At 43.5% G+C, this 22,326-nt stretch overlaps 1 protein-coding gene across 18 annotated transcripts in view; it reads right to left on the bottom strand.

Annotated features, from left to right (window-relative positions):
• Epb41l3 (erythrocyte membrane protein band 4.1 like 3) overlaps positions 1-22,326 on the bottom strand; it is a 211,674-nt gene that overhangs the window by 153,237 nt on the left and 36,111 nt on the right. For 4 of the 18 annotated variants that reach the window (XM_040752883.1, XM_040752878.1, XM_040752880.1 and 1 more), the window contains exon 1: positions 4,063-4,205. The exons of 1 other annotated variant lie outside the window; for it this stretch is intronic. In XM_040752883.1, coding sequence (XP_040608817.1) covers positions 4,063-4,117 — 55 coding nt within the window. In that variant the 5' untranslated portion in view covers positions 4,118-4,205. Of the gene's footprint in view, positions 1-4,062; positions 4,340-22,326 lie in introns of those variants that run through there. 13 more of the 18 variants (XM_040752884.1, XM_040752879.1, XM_040752875.1 and 10 more) reach the window with 9 other exon arrangements.

The raw sequence follows: 22,326 nt of genomic DNA on the forward strand, positions 1-22,326 counted from the left end.
GTATTTGCATAGAAGACGTCAACTTACTGTGCATTGTGACTAATTTTTAAGTTAGCACACAAAATAATTAGTTCCATTATGGGTTTTCCATACCTGGATAATACGAACTCTCTGGAGCTAGGGTAAGGAAGGGAGCCCAGAAGTGGGCAGAAGGCATGGGGGAGGTCAAGCAGGAAGAGAAAGAAATATATACACAGTTCATGAAAGTCACCTCTGCAAACTCTTGGGTTTCGTCATCTGTCTGGCAAAGCTCGTAACCAATTGCTGTTTTCACTGTTAACCATAAATAATGCAAGGTTTCCAAAGCACACAACTGTGAATCTTGAAGTGGAACATAACTTTATTAGTTATAATTGTTCTTTAAAAAAAGTGTCTTACAAGACAGCTCAGGGTAACCTCTGATTCACTATGTAGCTCAGGCTAACCCAAAACATCTAGTCCTCCTGCCTCAGTCTCCTGAGTAGTGGGATTACAGGCATGTACCACCACTTCTGTCTAGTTATGATAGTGTGTGTGTGTATGTGTGTGTGTGCACATTGGGTATGTAAGTGGGTGTACAATCTACCACATATGTGCACAGGCTAGTAGAATGTTGGGGTCTGTATAATATTTTGGAAATATATTCCACCCTGCCATGAGTTCTGAGAGCTCAGAATTTCTATTGTCTTTTAGACACTGGCTGGTAGCCATTGAATGGCCTAGCCTCGGTGGGGAATGGTTCCTATTTTAAATAACAATAGACTTGGGCCAGGGCGAGTCTACACCCACCCTGAGAGCTAGTGGGACACATCACCATTTCCATGCCCTTTGAATCCAATAGCAACACTTGTAAAAATGTACCAAGAAACCGAAAGCTTTGCCTTCATCTAGCTTTTCCCACAACTAAGAGGGTATGCTCTACACACAGGCGTTATAACAGCTCTCCATTGTTCAGTGGCATTTCTCATTTCCTAGAATATGGCATCTGGAATAAGATAATCATCATTTTTTTTTCTAGACAGTGAAGACATTTCTTCTCAGTGCTTCGGAGACTTCTAAATTGTATAGTCTTATAATAAATAGATTAGGTACATGAAGAAAAAAAATGCTTTTAAATTCTTAAAATCCGGCCTGCCAGTTCTTATGTTTGGAACTTCTGTTATATAGGTTTTATTTCTCTCCCGTTGCCTGGCAACAAGATGTGGCCAGTGATGTCAGAGGTTAAGGAGCAAACCAATGGCATGGAAAGTAACTCTATCAGCATTTCCCATCAAACTTCGTAATCTTGAAAATAAAATTGGTTTCATTGTATTAAATGCCTGTATTTTTTTTCTTATCCAATGCCAAGTATTTAGAGACACTTTTTTTCCTTTCTGGATAAGACATGGGGAATTATAATTATGCACATTGCTTTGTAACAGGCTCCTCTATTACACCAGACTACTTTGAAGGTTAAAGGGAACAGCCGGTGGCATTATGAAGCCTTGGAAATAAGGGACGTAGTTGTGGACATTTTTGGAAATATTCTAAGCATTAGAAACAATCATTGGCTCACCATTGCCCTCACCCGGGAGCATCATGTTAAATTCCATTTTTGATGTGTGCGTGTCTGCTTATTAGCAAAGGTAACATAAAATAATCTAGAGCCTTCCGTCTCTATTTCAAGATGGGAAAAGCAGTGATCACAATTTGAATATCATCCCCAGTTCATGTCTCTTAATCTCTTCTATAACAAACTCCCAAGGATTCATTGCTCATTTTGGTATGATGCATTGTACTGGTTATTTTCCAGTTTGGATAACACACTGAATTTTAGAGACGATTTGTTCTAAAGATATTCCATAAGCCATGGCCCAAATGTTTAGCTTTTCCAAACTAACTTCAATAAAAATAAGACACCTTGAGTTAGAATTACATTTCTTACTGGTTTGGAAGAGATCTCTGACGGTTGGTCCTCCATCTTTAGGTGGAGCCATGATGGCTGCCAGCCACTTCAAGGATGTGTCCCCAAATTTTATCATTGAAAAGTAGCTGTGCCCTTCCTCCTTCCTCAAATGCTCTGGAAATACTGACCCTCAATTCCCAGCTGTTTAGTCCTAAACTAAGACCACATGTGGAGTAATTCTTACCAATGATAAATAATTCCTAGTCACAAGAAAGGATCTTCATGGATAGGAATCACTCAAAGAGCCCCATCTATCCCTCTCAAACTTCATCATCTTCCTCTTATACAGACCAGTGTCCTTGGGGTCGCTGGTCCTTTCTGAAATGCTAGTCAGTCAGACTCCTGAAGAGATAAGCAGACACCGTGATGCCAGCTGTCTACTTACTGTTGCTGTAAGTTACTGCATCAGAGGATGTCTCCGGTGCCCAGGGTGCCTTGAAAGTTAGAGTTCACCTAAGCCTCGTAACATCAGGTGGCATGTGAAAAGTGAAAAGTAATAGAAGTTCTCTAAGGAGAAACAAAAGTAGTTGGGACAGTAGTTCTCTAAGAAGTTGGGAGATATATCAGGGAAGGACAGGGAAATCACATTCAGTGACAGCAAGCAATGTTTGTGACTACAGGGTCACCTCCAAGGAAAGGCACAAAAATGCATGCCTAGAACTTCTTGCATTAAATAGCAGGGTGACATTTAAGATCCTGACACATGAATGACATGACACCCGAGAATGTCATGTGTGTCATCCATATGTATGATGGAGCTGTATTGAAAACATTGCAAAACTACTACTGGATTACCACGCTGGGAAGAAAGGTTCATCCCCCCCATCCTCATAACTTCTAGTTTGAAAAGATTTTTAAATGATTCCACAAAAAGGTCTGCATTCATTTAAAAGGTATCAGAAATACTTCATAGTTATATATAAAGGAAAGTGGAATGTACTACAAATGTAGGAATACTTAAATGTTATACTCTGTGAGACTTTATCAGTGTATAGCTTTGCTTTTGAAAGTCATAGTCAGCAGAGAGAGAAGGACAGAGAAGTGCACACATACACACACACACACACACACACACACACACAGAGAGAGAGAGAGAGAGAGAGAGAGAGAGAGAGAGAGAGAGAGAGAGAGAGAGAGAGAAAACAACCAAGTAGTTGGGTCCCTATGTGTCCAAGTCCGTTGTCCTATGCACCTCGGGGTGAAGCATGCCAAGCAATGCCACTTCTAAGACATTAAGAACCCTTGTGAAGCAGATGGGAAGATTAACGGTCTCACTACAAGAAGTTCCTGAATTGCCTGGGTTTCTGCTGCTCCTCTATAAAACTGTTTACCAGTCACTGCTGACCTCAGGCACTGTTGGAATTCACTATTCCAAGGACTAAACGAAGACCAACGCCTCCTAAGACATCCAGGCACGCAGGGACGAGGCTCTCCATCCTGAAATAGCTGAGCTGGGTTTAAAGGCAGCCCTGCCCTTTGATGCTTACAGAATTAGGATCCGTGCATCAATGAAACTGGATTGCCAGTTGTTTCTGCAACTGCATACAAAGTAAACTTAAATTCCGCTGCTGCTAGCCTTGTGTTTAACTCTTGGCAGAGAACAAGATGAGTCACAACTTGTGAGCTGCAAAAGCAAAGCCCAAATAGACAACACTCTTGTCTTTGGAGACAGTTCAAACGTCCCTCTTAAGAACTCCTAAACTGTAAGTTGCTGTCACAACTCAGAGCTGTCTCCAGACTGTTTGGACATGTTTCCCCCAGAGCAGAGAATTCCTAGCCAAATGGGTCAGACAGGGAACAAAAGAGGACAAAAAAACAAAGCAAAGCAAAAAACAAAGAAACATACAACAACAAAGAATGCGAAATGACAATGTGCCTAAGTTCCATGCCCTTCATCCCCAGATTTCCCTACTAAATTCTGACAAGCACAAGGATGGTCACCAGAGCAAAGCCATAACGAACAAACATCCTAAGACTGTTACGCATTAGGAATAATTTCCATTTCCCTTGTAGAATCCATGTGTTAATTCGCTTAATTGTTTATCACCTTCAGACTCCAGTTACAATCACAATCCCTAACCGGCCATCACTTCATGCAGGTACGCATTCATCTTAGCAACAGAAGGGAAAACACTTACCTCCGAAGCCTAGGAGAGACTTTGAGCACAGGTAGAGACAGATGAAGGAAGGCATGCTGTACTGCAGTGCAGCAATGTCAGCGGTGGCATCCACACACAGCTCCCACTCCTCCGAGAATACTCTTGGTGAAGCACAGAAAACTCTGGGCAGTAAAAGCGATGTTCTTTACTGTGCTTTCTAAATTCTTCCCTTGAATGCAGCCCTCAAAAAGCAAGCCAGGAGCCAGAAACAGTAACTGCATAGCATTTTGGGATGTCCTTGGGATTCTGCTTCTATTACTTTCCCGGGTTCCCAGAGTAGCGGATCTGCATGACTGTGCAGTGTTCTCCAAAATGCTGTGGAAGGAGACTCTAGGAGGGAGAGAGAAAACCTGAAGCATCTGGGTCTCCCCGTGACCCTGACTTCTAGGCATCAAGACGGAATCTGCTGTTTGGCATTAGTTTTTCAGTTTTCTTCGGTCTACTTTCAAAATCCTTCTATTTCTCAATTGTCATACTAATACACACATCAAAAGATCTATAGGCAGGCTGTTAAGCTAACAGAATAATATTACATCCATGCTTGCCCTTTATTTTTATCTTTGACTTCCAATTTGTTTCCTCCTATATTCACCAAGTAGGTCTGAGTATACGTAGCTGGGTTTGTTCCAAAGTGTAATACTAGTAGAAATACACCACTCACACCAAACATCCGAGTCTCTCCACTAAGCAGATTGTGCAAAATCCTAATACAATCAACCCGCTGAGGGGTGACTCCTGTGGGAGGGGGCAGAGCCCTCTCAATAAGGAAGAAGAAACATTTCAGTGATCTAGAATCTAGAATGCTCTGTAGAAGGATGCAAAATATTATCATTCTATTTTTAACTGAGTCAGAAAATATCTCAGAACACCCAAGCGATATGGTCCATGGTTCAAAAAAAAAAAAAAAAAAAAAAAAAAGAAAACAAAAACCAGTAAGAAAAACTCAACTCAGCTACAAAACAGTAAAAAGCAGGAACAGACATTTCATGACAGTGGAATGACATGCCCACATGTGTGACAAGAGGTGATCAGTATCATCCATCGTTAGAGGAATGTAAGTTCAAACGTCAACAAGGGGACAATTGCATCAAATGATAGAAATTAAAACTCCACTTTACATACATCAACTAACAAACACTAAAGAACTGTCACAGTTCCAAGCCTTGGGAAAAGACCTAGCATTGACCTAATTAAGGCAGCAAAATGAAGCTGAACATTGAGATACTCTGTTGCCCAGCAATTCTACTTGACCCAAGACAATGTCTCAGATCTGTGCCTCAGGAACCACAGTTACAACAGCGCTAAAACAGCTCCCTCCTCATAGTACCGTCCTCAATCAAAACACCCGCCAAAAGTCGAGGCTGTAAGAAAAAAATGTCTGTCTCATGGACATATTAAACATATAAGAGCAAACACATTTACTGCACATACTACAATACAGGTAAAATTTCACACCAGAAAGTATCCAAGGGTTAAAACCAACAGGATGCCTGTCTTAAAAGTTTAAAACAGTGAAACTTAAAATTCCATTTTCAGAATAGCTATGGATGTCACTACAATGTCAAAACAAACTATAGGTTAGACAAATAGGTTGGACTAAGGATTCTGACACGTGGAAACAGAGAATGGGATGAGAGATTGACCAAATGTAAGGAGAAGGTTATTGTCAAAATTCTAGGTTTTGTTTTGGGAAGTGTTTTCAGTGCCTGCTACATTATTTAAATTGTCTAATCAGCAATGAAATAAAGCATAAAGATGAGACTGTTGCATTGGCCAAAGATCATTGGGACTTCAACGTTGTATATCTGAGGCCCTAAAAACAACCTAAGAAGCATTAGAAAAAAAATAAATCAGTAAAAAAAACTGGCAGACATCATACAATGATGCTGCTGTTGTCAGTTCCAGTCTGCAGACCCCAAGCCCCAGGCTGCCTACAGGGCAGGGCCAGACTCCCTTTCTCAACACAACACCAAAGAGCATCACACACTATTCCATCTGCCTGACAGTGAGGCACAGTTAGAACTGTTGACAAGTCTAAACAGATACTGCTGGGCATTAGAGAGACCAGGCTAGACAGGAATCCTTATGGCACAGTTAGAACTGTTGACAAGTCGAAACAGATACTTCTGGGCATTAGAGATACCAGGCTAGACCGGAATCCTTGAACCAACTCACACCAACAGCACTCAAGAGGACATTGCAGGCACTTGGTCTCAGCTTCTTCTGCATGTGAGGGCTAGATAATGTTGATAAAATGATGACATAGTGACTAACACTTTTAGTTGCTCATACACCAAAGACGTACCACGAGTGTTGAGTGTGACCTTCACTAGAAGGACCCACAGGGCACGAGTCATTCTTATTTCAATCGAAAGATGAGGTGACTGAAGTGAAGGAGGTTAAGAAATTTCCCCACAATCACACAGCTACAATGAAAGGTGGGAGAGTTTTCACCCCGTCTTTCCTCTTGCTCCATTGCTCACAATCTTAACATCTCACATGTATAGATATGCAACCCACACGTGGGTAGACACGTGTATAGGCGTGCACAAGCACTCACATGTACAGACACACAAATGTGCACATATTGGCACTATTACACGCAGGTTCTGATTTGTACAGACATGCACATATGAGTATAGACTCCTGAGTGTAGATGCATGTATGTGCTGGTACATATCCGCACATATTTGCAAGGACCCATGAAGTAGTTATTTTACCACTGAGTAACTGAGATGGCCAACTTAAATGAGGAAAGTTTTGTTTGTTTATGTGTGGGTGTCTATCCACACACACATGTATGTAGACACTTTGCATACCACTCATATACACAGGTGTAGGTACGTTCATAAGCGCACACACAAACACACGTATGGAAACGTTCTGATGATGGAAACGGGAGAGCAGATTGGACGTTAGGAGGGCTTGCTGCACAAACATGTATAGAAACGTTCTGATGATGGAAACGGGAGAGCAGATTGGATGTTAGGAGGACTTGCTGCACAAACACACGCATGGAAATGTTCTGATGATAGAAACGGGAGAGCAGATTGGACGTTAGGAGGGCTTGTTGCACAAACGCACGTATGGAAACGTTCTGATGATGGAAACGGGAGAGCAGATTGGATGTTAAGAGGACTTGCTGCTCTTTCAGATGCAGTTTGGATCCCCACTGTAGGTGGCTCTCATAGCTACCTGCAACTCTGTTTCTAGGGGATCTGACATCCTCTCCTGGTCTCCATGGGCACCCACACACATACATGCGTACAAATACAGGCATAGGCACATAAAGAATAAAACAAATCATAAGAGACACACACACACACACACACACGTTCATGGGCAAGCATGGTCTATATAATTCTGTAAGTATTCATACATGTGTATGTACAGATGCATACACATGTAACTGTACAACTAGACATATGTCAATGTACATAGATGCACGTAGTCTGCACAAATATATAGGGAGATGTGTTCATATACATGGAGGTGTAGGTCACACACACAAACATACACACTCACACACACACACACAAACACACTCTTTTTCTGTTTTTTTTCCCAGTGTTACTCAAGAGATTCAGTAACTGCTGTTTAAGACTGTCTACCCTATCTTCCTCTACCACATTTTCCAGAGTTAGACTTGTGAAAAGCAAAACCAGTGTGGTTCCATGGAAAATTCATCCCCGCAACTTCCATCTGAGGGCTCCTGTTCAATACTACTGTCTGTCTGTAGGCACAGGTGTTAGCATGGCTTGTCCTTTCAGGCCAGGGGCCACAGGAGCCTCAGGTCATAACCCAATGCCAATTCTCAGGTGAATGAATGCTAAATCCATAAGAGGCTATACAAGATAAACTTCGAAGAAACTAAACAGCCAGCATTTGCAACAATGTGTTTATATTTTGGGGAAAAGGTATATGAAATGCTATTAGTACCTTTTATTTATAAGAATTTGTTTAGCCTGGCGGTGGTGGCACACACCTTTAATCCCAGCACTCGGGAGGCAGAGGCAGGCGGATCTCTGTGAGTTCGAGGCTGGGCTGGTCCGACAGACTCCAAAACAATACAGAGAAACCCTGTCTCGTAAAACCAAAAAAAAAAAAAAAAAGAATTTGTTTATATTCCTATATGGTGGACAAAGAGTGGATTAAAATTAAAATGAATAGTGTCAATTTTCATAATAAAAATAATTACTTATTATAGTAGTATGATATTATTATTATTATTACTTACATACAAAACTATTTTACATTTGGCTTCTGTTACCTCTCTCTCTCTCTCTCTCTCTCTCTCTCTCTCTCTCTCTCTCTCTCTCTCTCTCTTTTGTTTTATGAGACAGGGTTTCTCTGTATTGTTTTAGAGGCTGACGGTCCAGCCCGGCCTGAACTCACAGAGATCTGCCTGCCTCTGCCTCCCGAGTGCTGGGATTAAAGGCGTGCACCACCACGGCCTAGCCACCTCTCTTTTTTAAAGCTTAATTCTGGTGGCTTTACCCTCATGGTATCTAAGTCCTAAGTTTCCAATGGACTTAAAAACAGTGTTACAATTTTTATCTTAAATGTCCCTCAGAAGTTCATAGGTTGAAAGACAGCCCTGCTGATGGTTTTGTTGGGACATGGTGGGCCCTTTGGTAGGTAGAGCCAGTTTGGTCACTGGAGGTGTAGCCGCGGGGGTAATGGGTCCCAGGCTGTCCCGCATCTCTTTGCTTTCCTGCGTGAGGTGGGATGTTTCCTCCACCGTGGTGCCCTTCTCCAGGGCCCCAGAGGTCAATCAATCATGCACCGAAGCCTCTAAAACCAGCAGCCAGACAGCCTTTCCAACTTAGCTGACAGTCTCCTATCCTCTGTCCCATTGATGGAAAGTCAAGGAGGAAAAGGGACAGAAGAGAAAAAGAGGGCGCAAACACGATTCCCTCTCAACAGTCACGCTGACGTAACTAGGAGATGGGTAAGAGTCAGACATGGAATGTAGAAAAATGCCAGCGACCGAAAGGAGCCTCCTCAAATGTGGAATACACACACACACATGTACACAAAGAGCACACACACACAACACACATAGCACACACACAACACACATACAACACACACACAGAACATACATACATACACCACACATACATATACACACAGCACACACACACAACATACATATACACCAGCACGCATATACACACACAGCACATACATATACACCACACATACACACATAGCACACACAGAAAGAGAGCACATACACACAGCACACACACAACACAACACATACACAGAACATATATATACACACCACACATACATATACACACAGCACACATGCATATACACATAGCACACATACACATACAACACACACACAAAAACATACATATGCACACCATACATACACACACATATACACACACAACATACATATGCACACCACACATACACACACACAGAGCACACATAGCACATCTATACACACACAGTACACACACAACACACATATACACACACAACATACATATGCACACCACACATACACACACACAGAGCACACATAGCACATCTATACACACACAGTACACACACAACACACATATACACACACAACATACATATGCACATCACACATACACACACACACAGCACACATAGCACACACATAACACACATATATACACACAACATACATATGCACACCACACATACACACAGCACACATGCATATACACATAGCACACATACACACACAACACACACACAAAAACATACATATGCACACCATACATACACACAGCACACACAACATACATATTTACACCACACATGCACACATGGCACATCTACACACACACAGCACACACACAACACACATATACACACACAACATACATATGCACACCACACATACACACACACACAGCACACATATACACACACAGCACACATAGCACATCTACACACACACAGCACACACTTACAGGAAACGTCAGCAGCTGCTGGACTAGCGGCAAGGCTGGGAGTTCCACACATGTCTTCACCTCACATGGAGGACGGGGAAAGATCCTGGTGGACTACTCAAAGCTTGGCAGCTGCCTCAAGGCTGGTTAGAAAGCTGTGATTTAAATATACATTGCCACAGAGAACCCAACTACTACATCTGGAGTCTACAATTTAATTTCTCTCAGCATTGAACAGATGCTTGCTTTTATAATGCTAAACAGTACATGTTTAAAGATATTTTAAAACCAGTGTTTCCCAAATACTGTAGATGAAACTTGGCTTTTTTTTTTTTTGCACAACACAAATGGTTTTAGCACAGGATGGCACTCCTACGAAAGTCCAGTGTAACCAGCTATCAGACCCCTACTTCTGAGTGGGAGAAGTTGAGGGCGGAGTGTGGAGTCTGTGAGACTTGTCTGTCTGAGCTGCACACAGAACCCGAGTAATGACGCTCGCCTTAAATGTCTACATTCCCCTAGAAGTTTAGTGCCTCATAGGATTTAGAAGTACACATCATAAAATGTCACTGTAAGGGAAGACTCTCTCCCAGAGAGCTACCATGGCACTCAGCAGCAGCCAGTACAAAGCAGGGGTCTCCACAGGGGCAAGAAAGGGTGGTGGGGAGGAGCTTCTTATCCACGCATAGCTGCCACTGCAGACGATGGTGGCGGGATCCTCAGAGCAGCAAGGAGGCTGGCGGGTGCCCTGAGGGAATGCAAAGATCCAGGCGGCGACACAGCCCCCCTCGGACTGTGTAGGGAAAGTTGCCGGATACAGACTGGAAAAACCGGAAGAGATTCTAAAAACCCTCAAGCCACAAACAGAGGGGTGACCCAGGCAAATAAGCATTGTACACTGTTTTTAGCATACTAGCCTAACTCCCAGGGAAGGTGGCTTCGACCTATGGGCCACAGAATCAGTGTCGAACACTGTGTGACAGTCCCAACCAGTGTGTGTTAGCTCCCCCCTCCCAAGACCCCCACAATCGAAAACGCTGCGGAGATCCTCACTGCTGAAACGCTGTATGATTTCTCCATCAATTTAATCACAGCTTTTTTTTGTTTGTTTGTTTTTTGGTTAGGGGTTAGGGTGGGAAACCTTCTCACTGTGGGAAAACAAAAAGCCTGAAGATGCTGAGAGGCTGAGTGTGGCTAAGCCGTGATTTTGCACACGGTCTACCTAATGGGGGGGATTCCTCCCACCCACCCACCGACACAATCCCAGACTTCTGCCCCCACACTGCCATTCTCTGGGGTCACGGGTAAATCGTGAGGCAGCCACGCGGTTCTAAACCAATGGGCTTTGCTCCATCTCTGCTTTTCAGATCATGATGTGGGCACAAGTAGAGAGGATTACCTCCACAAAAAAAATGTGGCAGAAGCAATTCTTCGTTTTGTCATTTTTTTTTCACCCTTCCCATTCCCCAGATATGTCAGCATGTGTGCAATCAGGATATGAAACCAACACAGAGTCTACTGCCTTGGTGATCCCACCAAAGCCGTCACTAGTCATAAAACAGAACAGAAACATACGTCATGCTACCCTTTGCCAGACAAGAAATACCTTTGAAACTTGTAGGCTGAGCATTTTAAGAGACTTAGCTCCAAAGAACAATTATCACTACATAGCATGTTTCTAATCTTCATGCACAGACTCTTTACCTATAATTCCAATGGACACGAAGGCACAGGAGAAACTGGCCAATAACCAAACCGGATTTCCTATATATACGTCAGAAGGATCTGTTAGGCAGACCCGAGATTCTTTAAATAGATAGGCCATATTGGGTCAGAGTTTTAAAAATGGAGTAATCGAATCCCCACGGCAGTCACCAGGCTGTGATGCATTTCACTGCTTTGTTAGCAAACGATCTAATTTTTAAATTAACTTTCATTTGAATGCTTCATAAAGTTAGTCTCCAACTCTTCTTTTTCTTCATTCACAAAGAGGAACGGGGCAGGTCTTCCAGTGTTGTAAGGGTTAGAACGTATTAACAAAGCTCACTTCAGGATTCTTTCTAGAACACAATGAGGCACTAGGAAAAGGCTAAAGGAACAGACCAGAGACCCCTGGCAGACGTTAGGTATTCTAAGTGTTCTGTCAGCTGGTGTTTGATACAAAGAGAAAGATTTTACCAGAGCAATTAGTAAACATCTGAAAACAGCTTAGAACCGTCCATGGTGAGACATCCCAACGTATCAAATTATTCCGTCTGACTCGAAGTGAAAATCTGCAGTAAATTAAAACCAAAGGCAAAGTGCTTCAAAGAGGAGACTGACTTGAATAAGAACGAACTCTGTGCTAAGTGCCCAGCGAGACGATGACTCAGAAAATTGGATTGCAGGACTGTGCCGCACTCACTGTTATCAGTCAATGGCTGCCTTGTTTCCAGGAGCCAGCAATGCCCCTCCAAAATTAATAGAAAGATCTTTTATATCCCTCCAATGATTGTCTGATGCTGCTCAAAAGAGAGAATTCAGAAACTGAAATCCAAAACAAAAAGGGAAATAAGCCTAGATGCTTTGGACATGTTTTTACCTTTTGTTTTTTATTTTGGAGCGTCTGATTGGCTGGACTGGAGTCTGTGGTTGTGACGAGGGCATTGAGGTCTAGCTGTTGCAGAAACTTTCACCAATGTGTGAAGTTTGCACACGTCAGTGAGACTTATCTATCTTTGACACAAGGTGTGCAAAGGCAGATCTGTTTAAAAAGGAAACCGAGTCTCTTGCACTTTATTCTAAATGAACTCACTTCTTAGACCCCCACAAAGGGAATCTCGAAACTATGTCATGTGACTTACTCTCCCTTGGGGCCATCTTCCGCCGCACTGCCCTGTTGTGGGGAAGTTGGACACTCCTGCTTGCAATGACTTTGGCTAAAAGTAGGAGACACCATCAGAAATGAAAAGCATAGACGTGAAGCCCGTGACATCCCCCCCAATAAGACAGATTGGCATATTGGTTATTTCAAGCTGAAATCACTGATGACCCTTGGCTTCAGGAAGCATCATCTGGGCTGTCTTATGCACAGCAAATTGTAAAGATTCCCCCCTCGACAACGATGACCTTTAATCTACCCATGGCTGAAAAAATAGCCCTGATCATCAAAACTTGGCTATAAAGGGCTGCAACAATCCTGGACACGCCAACGGTGAGATAGATACCCTGTAAATTTCACAACCTCCAACATCCCTCCTATTTGTCTCCGTTAGGGTTTGGACAAGGCGTTGAACACCTGGTCCCCAACTGGTAGCTCCGTTTTGAGAGATTGTAGAGATTGTAGGACGTGGGGTCTCACTGGAAGAAGCCGTTCTCTCAGGGGTGGTGGGTCTTGATGTTCCTGTTGAATCGCGTCCTCTCTCTGCTTCTTGTTCCAGGGCACGAATATGAAGAGGTAGGAAGTGCCAGGCACACACACCCTAGCTGCCATGCAGTCATGACACTGTTGCCTTCTCTGCCATGATGGACTGTGTCTGTGTAAACTGAGAGCCAATATAACCGTTTCCCCCTTAAATTGCTTTCTCCAGGTATTTCATCATAGCAATGAGAAATGTAATTAATGTAGCTCTCAGTGGCATCCTGGAAACTTACTACCCTAGCCTAGAGATCCATCTGTTGTGTCGTTTCTTCACAAATATTTATTGTGTTTTGCCCAGAAAACATAAACGCATCATGGTTTATTGCTCTGAGGAAGACCTATGTGTGTGCATGAGAAATATAAAAATTTTATGCGTTTCTTTCTTTCCCTTTGTTAGTCAACATTAGATTGTGGATGTGGCCCAGAAGTCCAAATAAGAATTAAGGGAGGGAGCTGGACCTGGTGGCACACACCTGTAGTCCCGGTGCTCGGAAGGCTGCGACAGGGGGGTCACGGCGACTTTGAGCTCAGCCTGGGTTATAGATGAGAGTTCCAGGCCACCTTCACAGGGATGGTGAGTCACTGCCTCGAACAAACACCCGAGGACCTCACTTCGCCCTACAACCGTTAAAGGGCTTCCTCCGTTCTCTGGTGCACAGTTTCTGTCGGGTCCACACCCCTCTAAAAAGACAGCTGTGGTAAGATGGCCACTTTCTTGCCTCCTCAGCTCTCCATAGGCCCTGCTCACACTGTATTTCACGTGCTTCCTTATTCAGGCCTTTGGGGGGGTGGTAACAGCTTCTCCTAGTGTTTGCCTCCCCTGGCGCTTGAACTGCCCCCACTGATGTCATTATTATTATTTTTACACCCTTCTACGTGGCTCCCTTACATTCTCAGCCGCTCAGAGATGAGTGAGTTACTGCCCCTCCTATCACTAGCTTGCAGTGGGCCCAGAAATCCAAGCAACTGAAAGAAAACGTTGGTCCTTACACAAACCGGTGAGAGCAAAGTTACAGATATTTGGCACCATCCGATTGCATGTAAATTTTTATGTGTGCATGTTTATGCGTTCGTGTGTGTGTGTGTGTGTATACCTGTGTGTGCACCCACATGGAGGTCAGAGGTGGACACTCTCCCACCAGTACTTTTTTGAGACTGGGTCTCTCGCTGACCCCAACACCTTCCAATTCAGCTGGTCTGGCTGGCCAATGAGTCCCAGTGTCCCGTCTCTGCCCCCCCCCCCCCCGGGGATTACAAGTGTTTACAACCATATCCCACTTTTTCACACGGGTTCTGGGGATCCAACGGCTATTCATGGATGTCTAAGCAAGCACTCCATCAACAGAGCCATCTCCATGTCCCCTTACGTATGTTTTTTAAAGGGATTTGTTTTTCAAGGCTGCACTGGGCGGGGAGATGCAGGCTCAGTCTCCATGTTTTGAGCGAGTAGTCTAGAAGAGTTTAAAGAACTAATGAATTTTATTATGTTGCGATCGTGTGTGTGTGTGTGTGTGTGTGTGTGTGTGTGTGTGTGTGTGGTGTTATTTGAAGTAAATGGGATTTCATGTATGGTAATTTAAGCTCTTCCTAAAGATAATTGTTTGGCAGCTTGGTTATTCAGCCTGCTCCATGAAGCCTGACAGCAGGGGCACATTTACAGGCAGGTGTTGGAAACACAGACTCCCGTCTTTGAATCCTTGGTGTGGCAGGTAATTAGAGCTATCAGGTTTCAATCTGTTCGGGAAAACTCACAGCTCATTAGCTGTGTATGTGTGGAGCTAGGTAGTCAGGCTTCACTCTGTTAAAGTACCCTGAGAAATCGGAGTAAAGTTATGTGTCTTGGTTTACAGCATTTACAAAAACCCCTAAGACACATGCGAATGTGCATCCTTAACGTGGGAAATAGAAGTCATCAAGGTAAGATGGGACAGGGTGGGGGTCAGTCAAGTGATTGTGGGATTGTGAGTCCTGAAATAAGGGAGGGGGGAGATAATCCATGGGAAAGCGTGTGCCGGTGTGGACCGGAAGCAGCCAAAAACCCTCTCCTCCTTCCTGCTTCTGTCCCTACAGCAGCATTCATACGAATTTCCAAATAGCATAAAAAGAACTAGCAAACGTTACTTTCTTAAAAAAAAGACTTACTTATTTTCATGTGTACATGCATGTGTCTGCATAAGCTCACATGCACCGTGCACACATGACAGTGACTGCAGAGGACAGAAGGCATCGGAGCTCCAGGTACTGGAGATGGCTCTGAGTTACCGTGTAGGTGCTGGAAACTTAAGGCGGGTCCCCCGTGAGAACGGCAAGTGCTCTTAACTACTGGGCCCGCTTCTCCTGCCCAAATTCTAGGGGGAGCTGACTGCTTCTTAATGTGACCTATTTCAATCCTTTAATGAAGTGGCATCATTCTGTATGATGGGAAAATGAAGAGTTGAGGTGAGACTACAGACAGACTTGGCTGTCACAATGCTTCCCTCATTACAGGATGTAAACCTGTTAGAAGTAAGGACTTAAGTCCCTCAGGCAACACCCAAACTCCGTTTAACAGGAGTGCAGCTTGGTTCACACAAAAGTACACTAACGGGGCATGGTGATGGAAAGCCCCATTCAGTAGCACAGACAAGGACGACACCAGAGAATGAAGCAGGTATCAGGTGCCGTTGCACAACCACGGAGCTTGGAAACACAAATTTTAATAACAATTCCCGTGTTGGCAGGAGTTTCAAGAATTAATCTAAACTCCTGTAAGTGAGCACAGTAAACTTGGAGAACAACCATATGGTAGGTTATAAGGATATTAAGGTCAATCACGTTCCAAGACCTAAAAATCCCCAATATTAGAATCAGTGTACTCAAGATGAAAAGAGGTTTAGTGAACAAAAACATCTCTTTAAATGCTTTAAATAATGCAAAAAATCCCATTTTCCAAACTACAAATGAGGAAACTAAGAGCAGCGTTTTAAATAATGCCTTCAATATTTAAGCATGAAATGCACACACTATGTAGATACCGTAAAACTGCAAGTGTACATCCACGCTCACGTATGTGCACATACTGAGTCACAAAGCAGGGACACAATAGTGGATCCATTTCTCTACTCAGTAAATGCCCATTCAGTGCCCTCTACTCCTGTCTCTGAGGTTTAAGTTCTGATCTCACAAGCATGCTTTCAATGAGAGAAATAAGATACAACAAAGTCACACATACTGCCCTAGGTGAGAGAGCATTAATTGTGAGCAAACTCCAAGAATCTGTGTCTCCAAGAACTAAGGATCCCCTCTCCAATATGGAAGCAATAGGTTCCTGTTTCTCTATGTTTGGTACACTGAAAAAAAAAGATACCTAAGTAAAATATTGAGGCCTACAAGTCAGAATTCCTTTTAATTTCAAAAGAGAAAGAAAGTAATAGGCATTACAATTTGTCCCAAGATGTATTTCTAGGAACCTGAGTATTTACAAATTCTTAGTTTAATTAAAAAAAATAGTTAACTGTAGTACAGATGGAAAAATGGTTGTTATTTGGGAAGTGGATGTTTTAAGTCTATGCTACATTGTACAGAGCAGTATATAGGCACACTGCATTCCCATAAATATGCAAGCAATTATTAGGCAGATGTCACTAGAGATTTATAACAGATGAGATCATAAAACACTGTAACAGCCAAACAAAAAAATTCTCTTCTTTTCATTGAGGAGAATTCAAAGTCAATTCTATCGAGTTGGCTAATCACACAGCATGCTCTTAGAAATGCTAACGGTTTACAGGAAACCACGAAAGTGTTCAGCAAACCCGTGGCAGCCTTCTTTCTACCCCTGTCAACATCTCCTGCCAAAATGTGTTAGTGAAATTACTTGAGCCTCTTCAATAAGATGGAGAGGGTTGACAATTATAAAGTCACTTCCTGACTCAAGGTGGTCATGACTGGTGAGTCCAAAATGTACCACCAGAGCAGATCACTTTATCATGTGACTGTGGCACTTGCAAAGGTATGGGCGCCTCCGTCAGGTACATTTAATTACATTAACATGATCAGGTCTGTGACATTTCTCCCACTCAAACTCATGCGAAGGAAATGTACAAATGCATGAGCGGCCTTGCTATAATGTGCTTGCACTCAGACAGACAGACAGACAGACAGACAGACAGATCACCCCCGTGCTTCTGCGGTCGTTCTCTATATTCTACCATTTGCCAATACTGTGTTCTATGATTTTTTAAAAAAAATGAAGCATATCACTTTTCAGAATTCTGTCCGGGGCCGGAGGGGCTATTGCTGTGCTTAATGAGGACTCCTGCCAGGAGAGCGACTTCCTGATGACTCAAGGACATTAATCAAATTCTCGGCTGGTAACACTGTAATCTACCCAAAACCAGAGGTTCTTTGATTATTTCAGCTATTGTTTTTTTTTCTAGAACTTTCTTTGTCCATTGGTATTCAAAGGAGTAAAGGGAGCTTTGTGCTCTTTAGAAATTAATTTCAAGTAAAAGAGTCAGCTTTTAAGTTATAGTTGATATAAGCAACACTCCGTTTGCTTTCTACTGGAAAGAAAGGAAGAAGGAGAAAACGGAGAAAGAGGCAAGAAGACGCAAACCACTCCATCCTTGCCCATCTGCCTCTGGTGACGTCCATTCTCTTCCCAGGCACCTTCCTCTTGGGCTTTCAAATCTTGGGCAACAGTGGATCGGTACAGTACGGGTACTCCTAGGGCCCAAGTTTGCATAACGGAGGAAAAAACCTACCATAGACATGCGCTCGAAGTTCTGAGTTATCCCTGGCTCTTTAGAGTGAAGAATGACCTGAAATTAGGAGGAAGAGCCCTTTATTCCATCACTTAAAACCCAAGTCCAATGCTGGAAATATAGCTCAGCTCCAGAGTCAGGTGAGTGACTAGCACATGTCAAGCTCTGAGTTCCACGTGTTGCACTAAATGTATGTAAGACACCCTAACCCAGGTTACTGTACACCTGTGAGAATAGTTTTAATACCAAGCTCTGGGGAGGACACAGAACGCCAGAGCACTGGAGAGTGCGAACTAGGAGAACTACTTTGGAAGCTTGGCAGGTCCTTATGAGGTTCGTACCATATGATGGAGCCGCCCTACATCCCTAGACCTTGACCCTAGAGATGTAGATACTTACCTTTACACACACACACACACACACACACACACACACACACACACACACACACATCTCTGAACATTCATGATCATGGCAAGAACTCATAATTGCCCAAAGCTGGAAATAGCCTTTACCAACGGGGTGGGTAAACACACTGTGGTATGTGCATTTAATAAAACAGTGATTGAGACTTGTAACAGTTTGCACGGGAAAATCCGCACGAAGCCAGCCTCATAAAGTCACACGTAGCATCATGCAAATGACTCTGCTCCTGCAATTCTGTATAAAATATAAAGCCATAGCAATGGACAACAGATCAGTAGCCTCCTTGGGCTGGAGCTAGTGGCTGTGTGTAATTACAGAGGCACCGTGTGGGGAGGTGTGGCTAGTGAGGGGGGTGTTTCATGTCCTCGGTGCTACTCTATTGTGCCAAAAATCTGTACCAAAGATGAAACATTCTGATTGATAATTTGTAAAAGACAAAAATAGAGAAAAATATTTACAAAGAGAGATGAAATGAGTGTGAGATTCATGAGCTCTCCAGTGTGGAGGCACCTCATCCCTGCATCCTCTGTCTTTCACATTCTCTCTGCTTCTTTCAATTAAAAAAAATATTAACGGGCCCACACGCTCGTAATGTCTCTCTTTTCCCCCCAAGTTTATAAAGTCCGTTTGGGCTCTTAAAAACTGCCATAAGCTGGGTGACTGGGAAATGATGGGAGTTTATTTCCCAGGGTCTCTCAGGCTCTGAGGATTCCGAGCTGAAGGTGTCTGTTAGACTTGGTGCCTGGTGAGGACCCGTTTATGGCTCATGGTTGTGGCGTTACGTGTGTATCTCACATGGTGGCGGGAGAAGTGAGTAACGTCCCTTCATTGTCCATCGTGGGGACCTCGCATTGTCCCATCTCTCCTAAGGTCCCCTGCCCGGCTCCATTGCCGAGGGGGCTGGGACTCCAGCACAGGAATGTGGAGGATTCTCAGGGTAGACGTAGCCCTCAGACTACAGCAAAGATGAGAAATAGCACTACACAGACACAGTCAATGGGACTGGGGGGGCATGTCATTTTTCTTCTGTAAAAAAATTTAATTCAGCTGTCTCTCTACTCTGACCCCCAAGTAAAGGGTAAAATAAGAAATGTCAGGAGGAAGGGAAAAATGAAATAAACACTCAAATTATTTTAATCCATCTTTTTTCCCCCAGAAAGGAAGAACGCCGCATAAAGACGTATGATGTAATCCTTTGTAACTATCCTGCATTCCAGAAAAATGAGACGGCCAAACCATTGCCAAGACATCATTGTCTGAGGAACATCTTCAATTTGTCCACTCTGAAAGAATATTAAGCTAAGTAAGGGTTTTATTTATGCAAAAATATTTTAAATAATGGAAAATGTCCTCAGTTGTCTTACCTTTAAAACCAGAAAAGCAATGAGCTAATGGACAATAATTCAGCTGAAAGGTTATGCTACAAATAAAAATCTTATTAGAAAAATCATCCAATTTAGTTTTTGTTTTCTTTCAAACAAAACAACACCGTCCATTAGGGTACCCCATCTTCCTTGCTGCCAAACCTAAAAGTCACATTTTATTTGACAATTAGATTTTGTTACAACAGTTAGTATGGAAACTAAGTACAGTGTATTTCAGGACCAAAAGCAGTATGGTGCCGAATCTGCAAAGTATGCACACTCTAGTGCAGAGTTGCAAAAGAAAAGGATTGGGGAATAAGTGCAATTATAACGCCGGGAAATAAAGAGGATGGACAATCACCGAGTCCTTAGATGAAGCAGTGAACTGCTGAGTATATGTGGCAATGGCAGGAACGGTCCTCAGGCAGCCAGGGGTCCAGGTGAGCTGCCCGAGACCCTAGCAGCATCCCTCCTGAGCTACACAGTACATGCAGGGGTGTGGTAAGAGAGGAGGGGAGGAGCCATTTACCACCAGCCCCACGTAGACAGCCAACTGGGAGCCTGCCTTTCCACGGCAGAGATGGAAAGGGTAAAGCCGGGCGGTGAGAACTCAAGTCAGAGAGACAAGTGGAACCGCTTATATCCAGTAGGTCCTCAGGCCACAGAGGGTGGTCAAACACAGCTTTGCATCACTGCAGGGGACTCTGGGTACCCGCAGAGACTTCTGGGAACGCGCCGTGCTATCTCTGGCTTTGTCTACTGCCTGCTTCCAAATCGATTGCCATTAAAAAAAAAAAAACACTCTGTGCCTCTTGGCCATGTCCTTTTGGCGTCACTCCACCGGTTTACGTCACTGTGCAAACGCGGCACCGTGTGAGTACCAAACAGGCTAATGTTTGATACCTTACATGGCTGCACTTGGGAATCATTCTTTAGAAGAACACTCACTAAGTCCCAGTCTCCGGGGACAGAGACTTAATCAGATAAGGACTTTAGTCACCACCTGAAGTGAGAGGATCAGAGCAGGTGACAAACCGGGTGCCTTTTCTTTGGCCGTTGGACTGTTTTGCTGACTGACTTATTTTTTATTTTTATTTTTTAAATTTAAATTTGAATTAGAAACAAGGTTGCTTCACATGTCAATCCCAGGTCCTTCTCCCTTTCCCTCCCCTCCATCCCCTCCCTCCCAATACTCCCCCCCAATACTCCCTCCTTTTCCCAGGGAGGGTGACTGACTTCTTAATTGCATGTAGGGCCCAAAGCTAGGATAAGGAACTCTAATTCTGTGTGACTCGGTATGAGCAGGAAGATGGGAAAAGCTCTTTTCTCTCTTAGAGCCTTGCACTGAAATAAAATGCACAAAAAGGTATATAACATGGGGCTTTATTTATTTATTTTTATAAAGTCTTATTTTTCAGCTATACCAGCCTACATTTGATAGCCGATTCTACATCTTTTAGCTTCAGGATAGACAACAGCAATATTCTGCTTCACGGAGGTGCGCCTACTTTTTATTTTCAGCTGGGCTTTCACCAAGCTGTCCAGCCTGGCTTATAACACGATCTGAATCCCACATGGGCCTTGAGCCTGCATTATTGCTGCCTGGGCCTCCCAGGCTGCTGAGTCACAGGCCCCGGGCCGCCAGGCCCAGCTCACCAGACTGAATAGAGGGCAGCCGTAAGAACCAGCTCTTTAAATGGCTTGCTGTCTTCATACAGAGCTTAAGCAGGCTCTCCCAGCATTGAAGCCCTGATGTAGTCTAACAGTGAAAACTAACTAAGGCCAAGCAATTAATCAAATCAGAAAAACACATTCCTGCTGCCCTTATTTCTTCCAGAATTGAATAATCAAGAAACAAGTCGGGGTGATGAGAGGTCATCAAGACAAAACTATCATATTATAATTGGAAAGGTCTAGGAATTAACGAGAAAATTATCTTCCTTGTAAGGATTAATTAAAATCTTGTTAGAAGATTGTAAGGTGGTGCCTTATGAGCACCTATTAAGTGTGTGGAATTAAGGAATTCATGTCAGGCACCTCTCTTGCCCCTAAGCTCTCAGGAATGACTCCTGTGTTGCCTTCTTCAATGCTGAAACTGAGCTACAGTTCCCAACAATGGGCAATATCCCCTGGGCACACAGCAATGGCTTCCTCTGTAAAGGGGGCAGCCTAACTGTCGAAGACCAAACACCTTCAGCTGGGAGCAACTCTCAGTTCCCAAGAGACCCCCTGAGCTAAAGTAGGGACTTGGAGAACGCACATTAACAACGTTATACAGGCTGAACTGTATCCCTTTTAAAGACGTACATGTAGCCTAAAGGGGGCCATGGGTTCTCACTGGAAACTCCATTGATTTCCAACAA

The sequence above is a fragment of the Mesocricetus auratus genome, unplaced genomic scaffold (assembly GCF_017639785.1).
Source record: "Mesocricetus auratus isolate SY011 unplaced genomic scaffold, BCM_Maur_2.0 Super-Scaffold_100010, whole genome shotgun sequence".
Taxonomy (NCBI): Eukaryota; Metazoa; Chordata; class Mammalia; order Rodentia; family Cricetidae; genus Mesocricetus; species Mesocricetus auratus.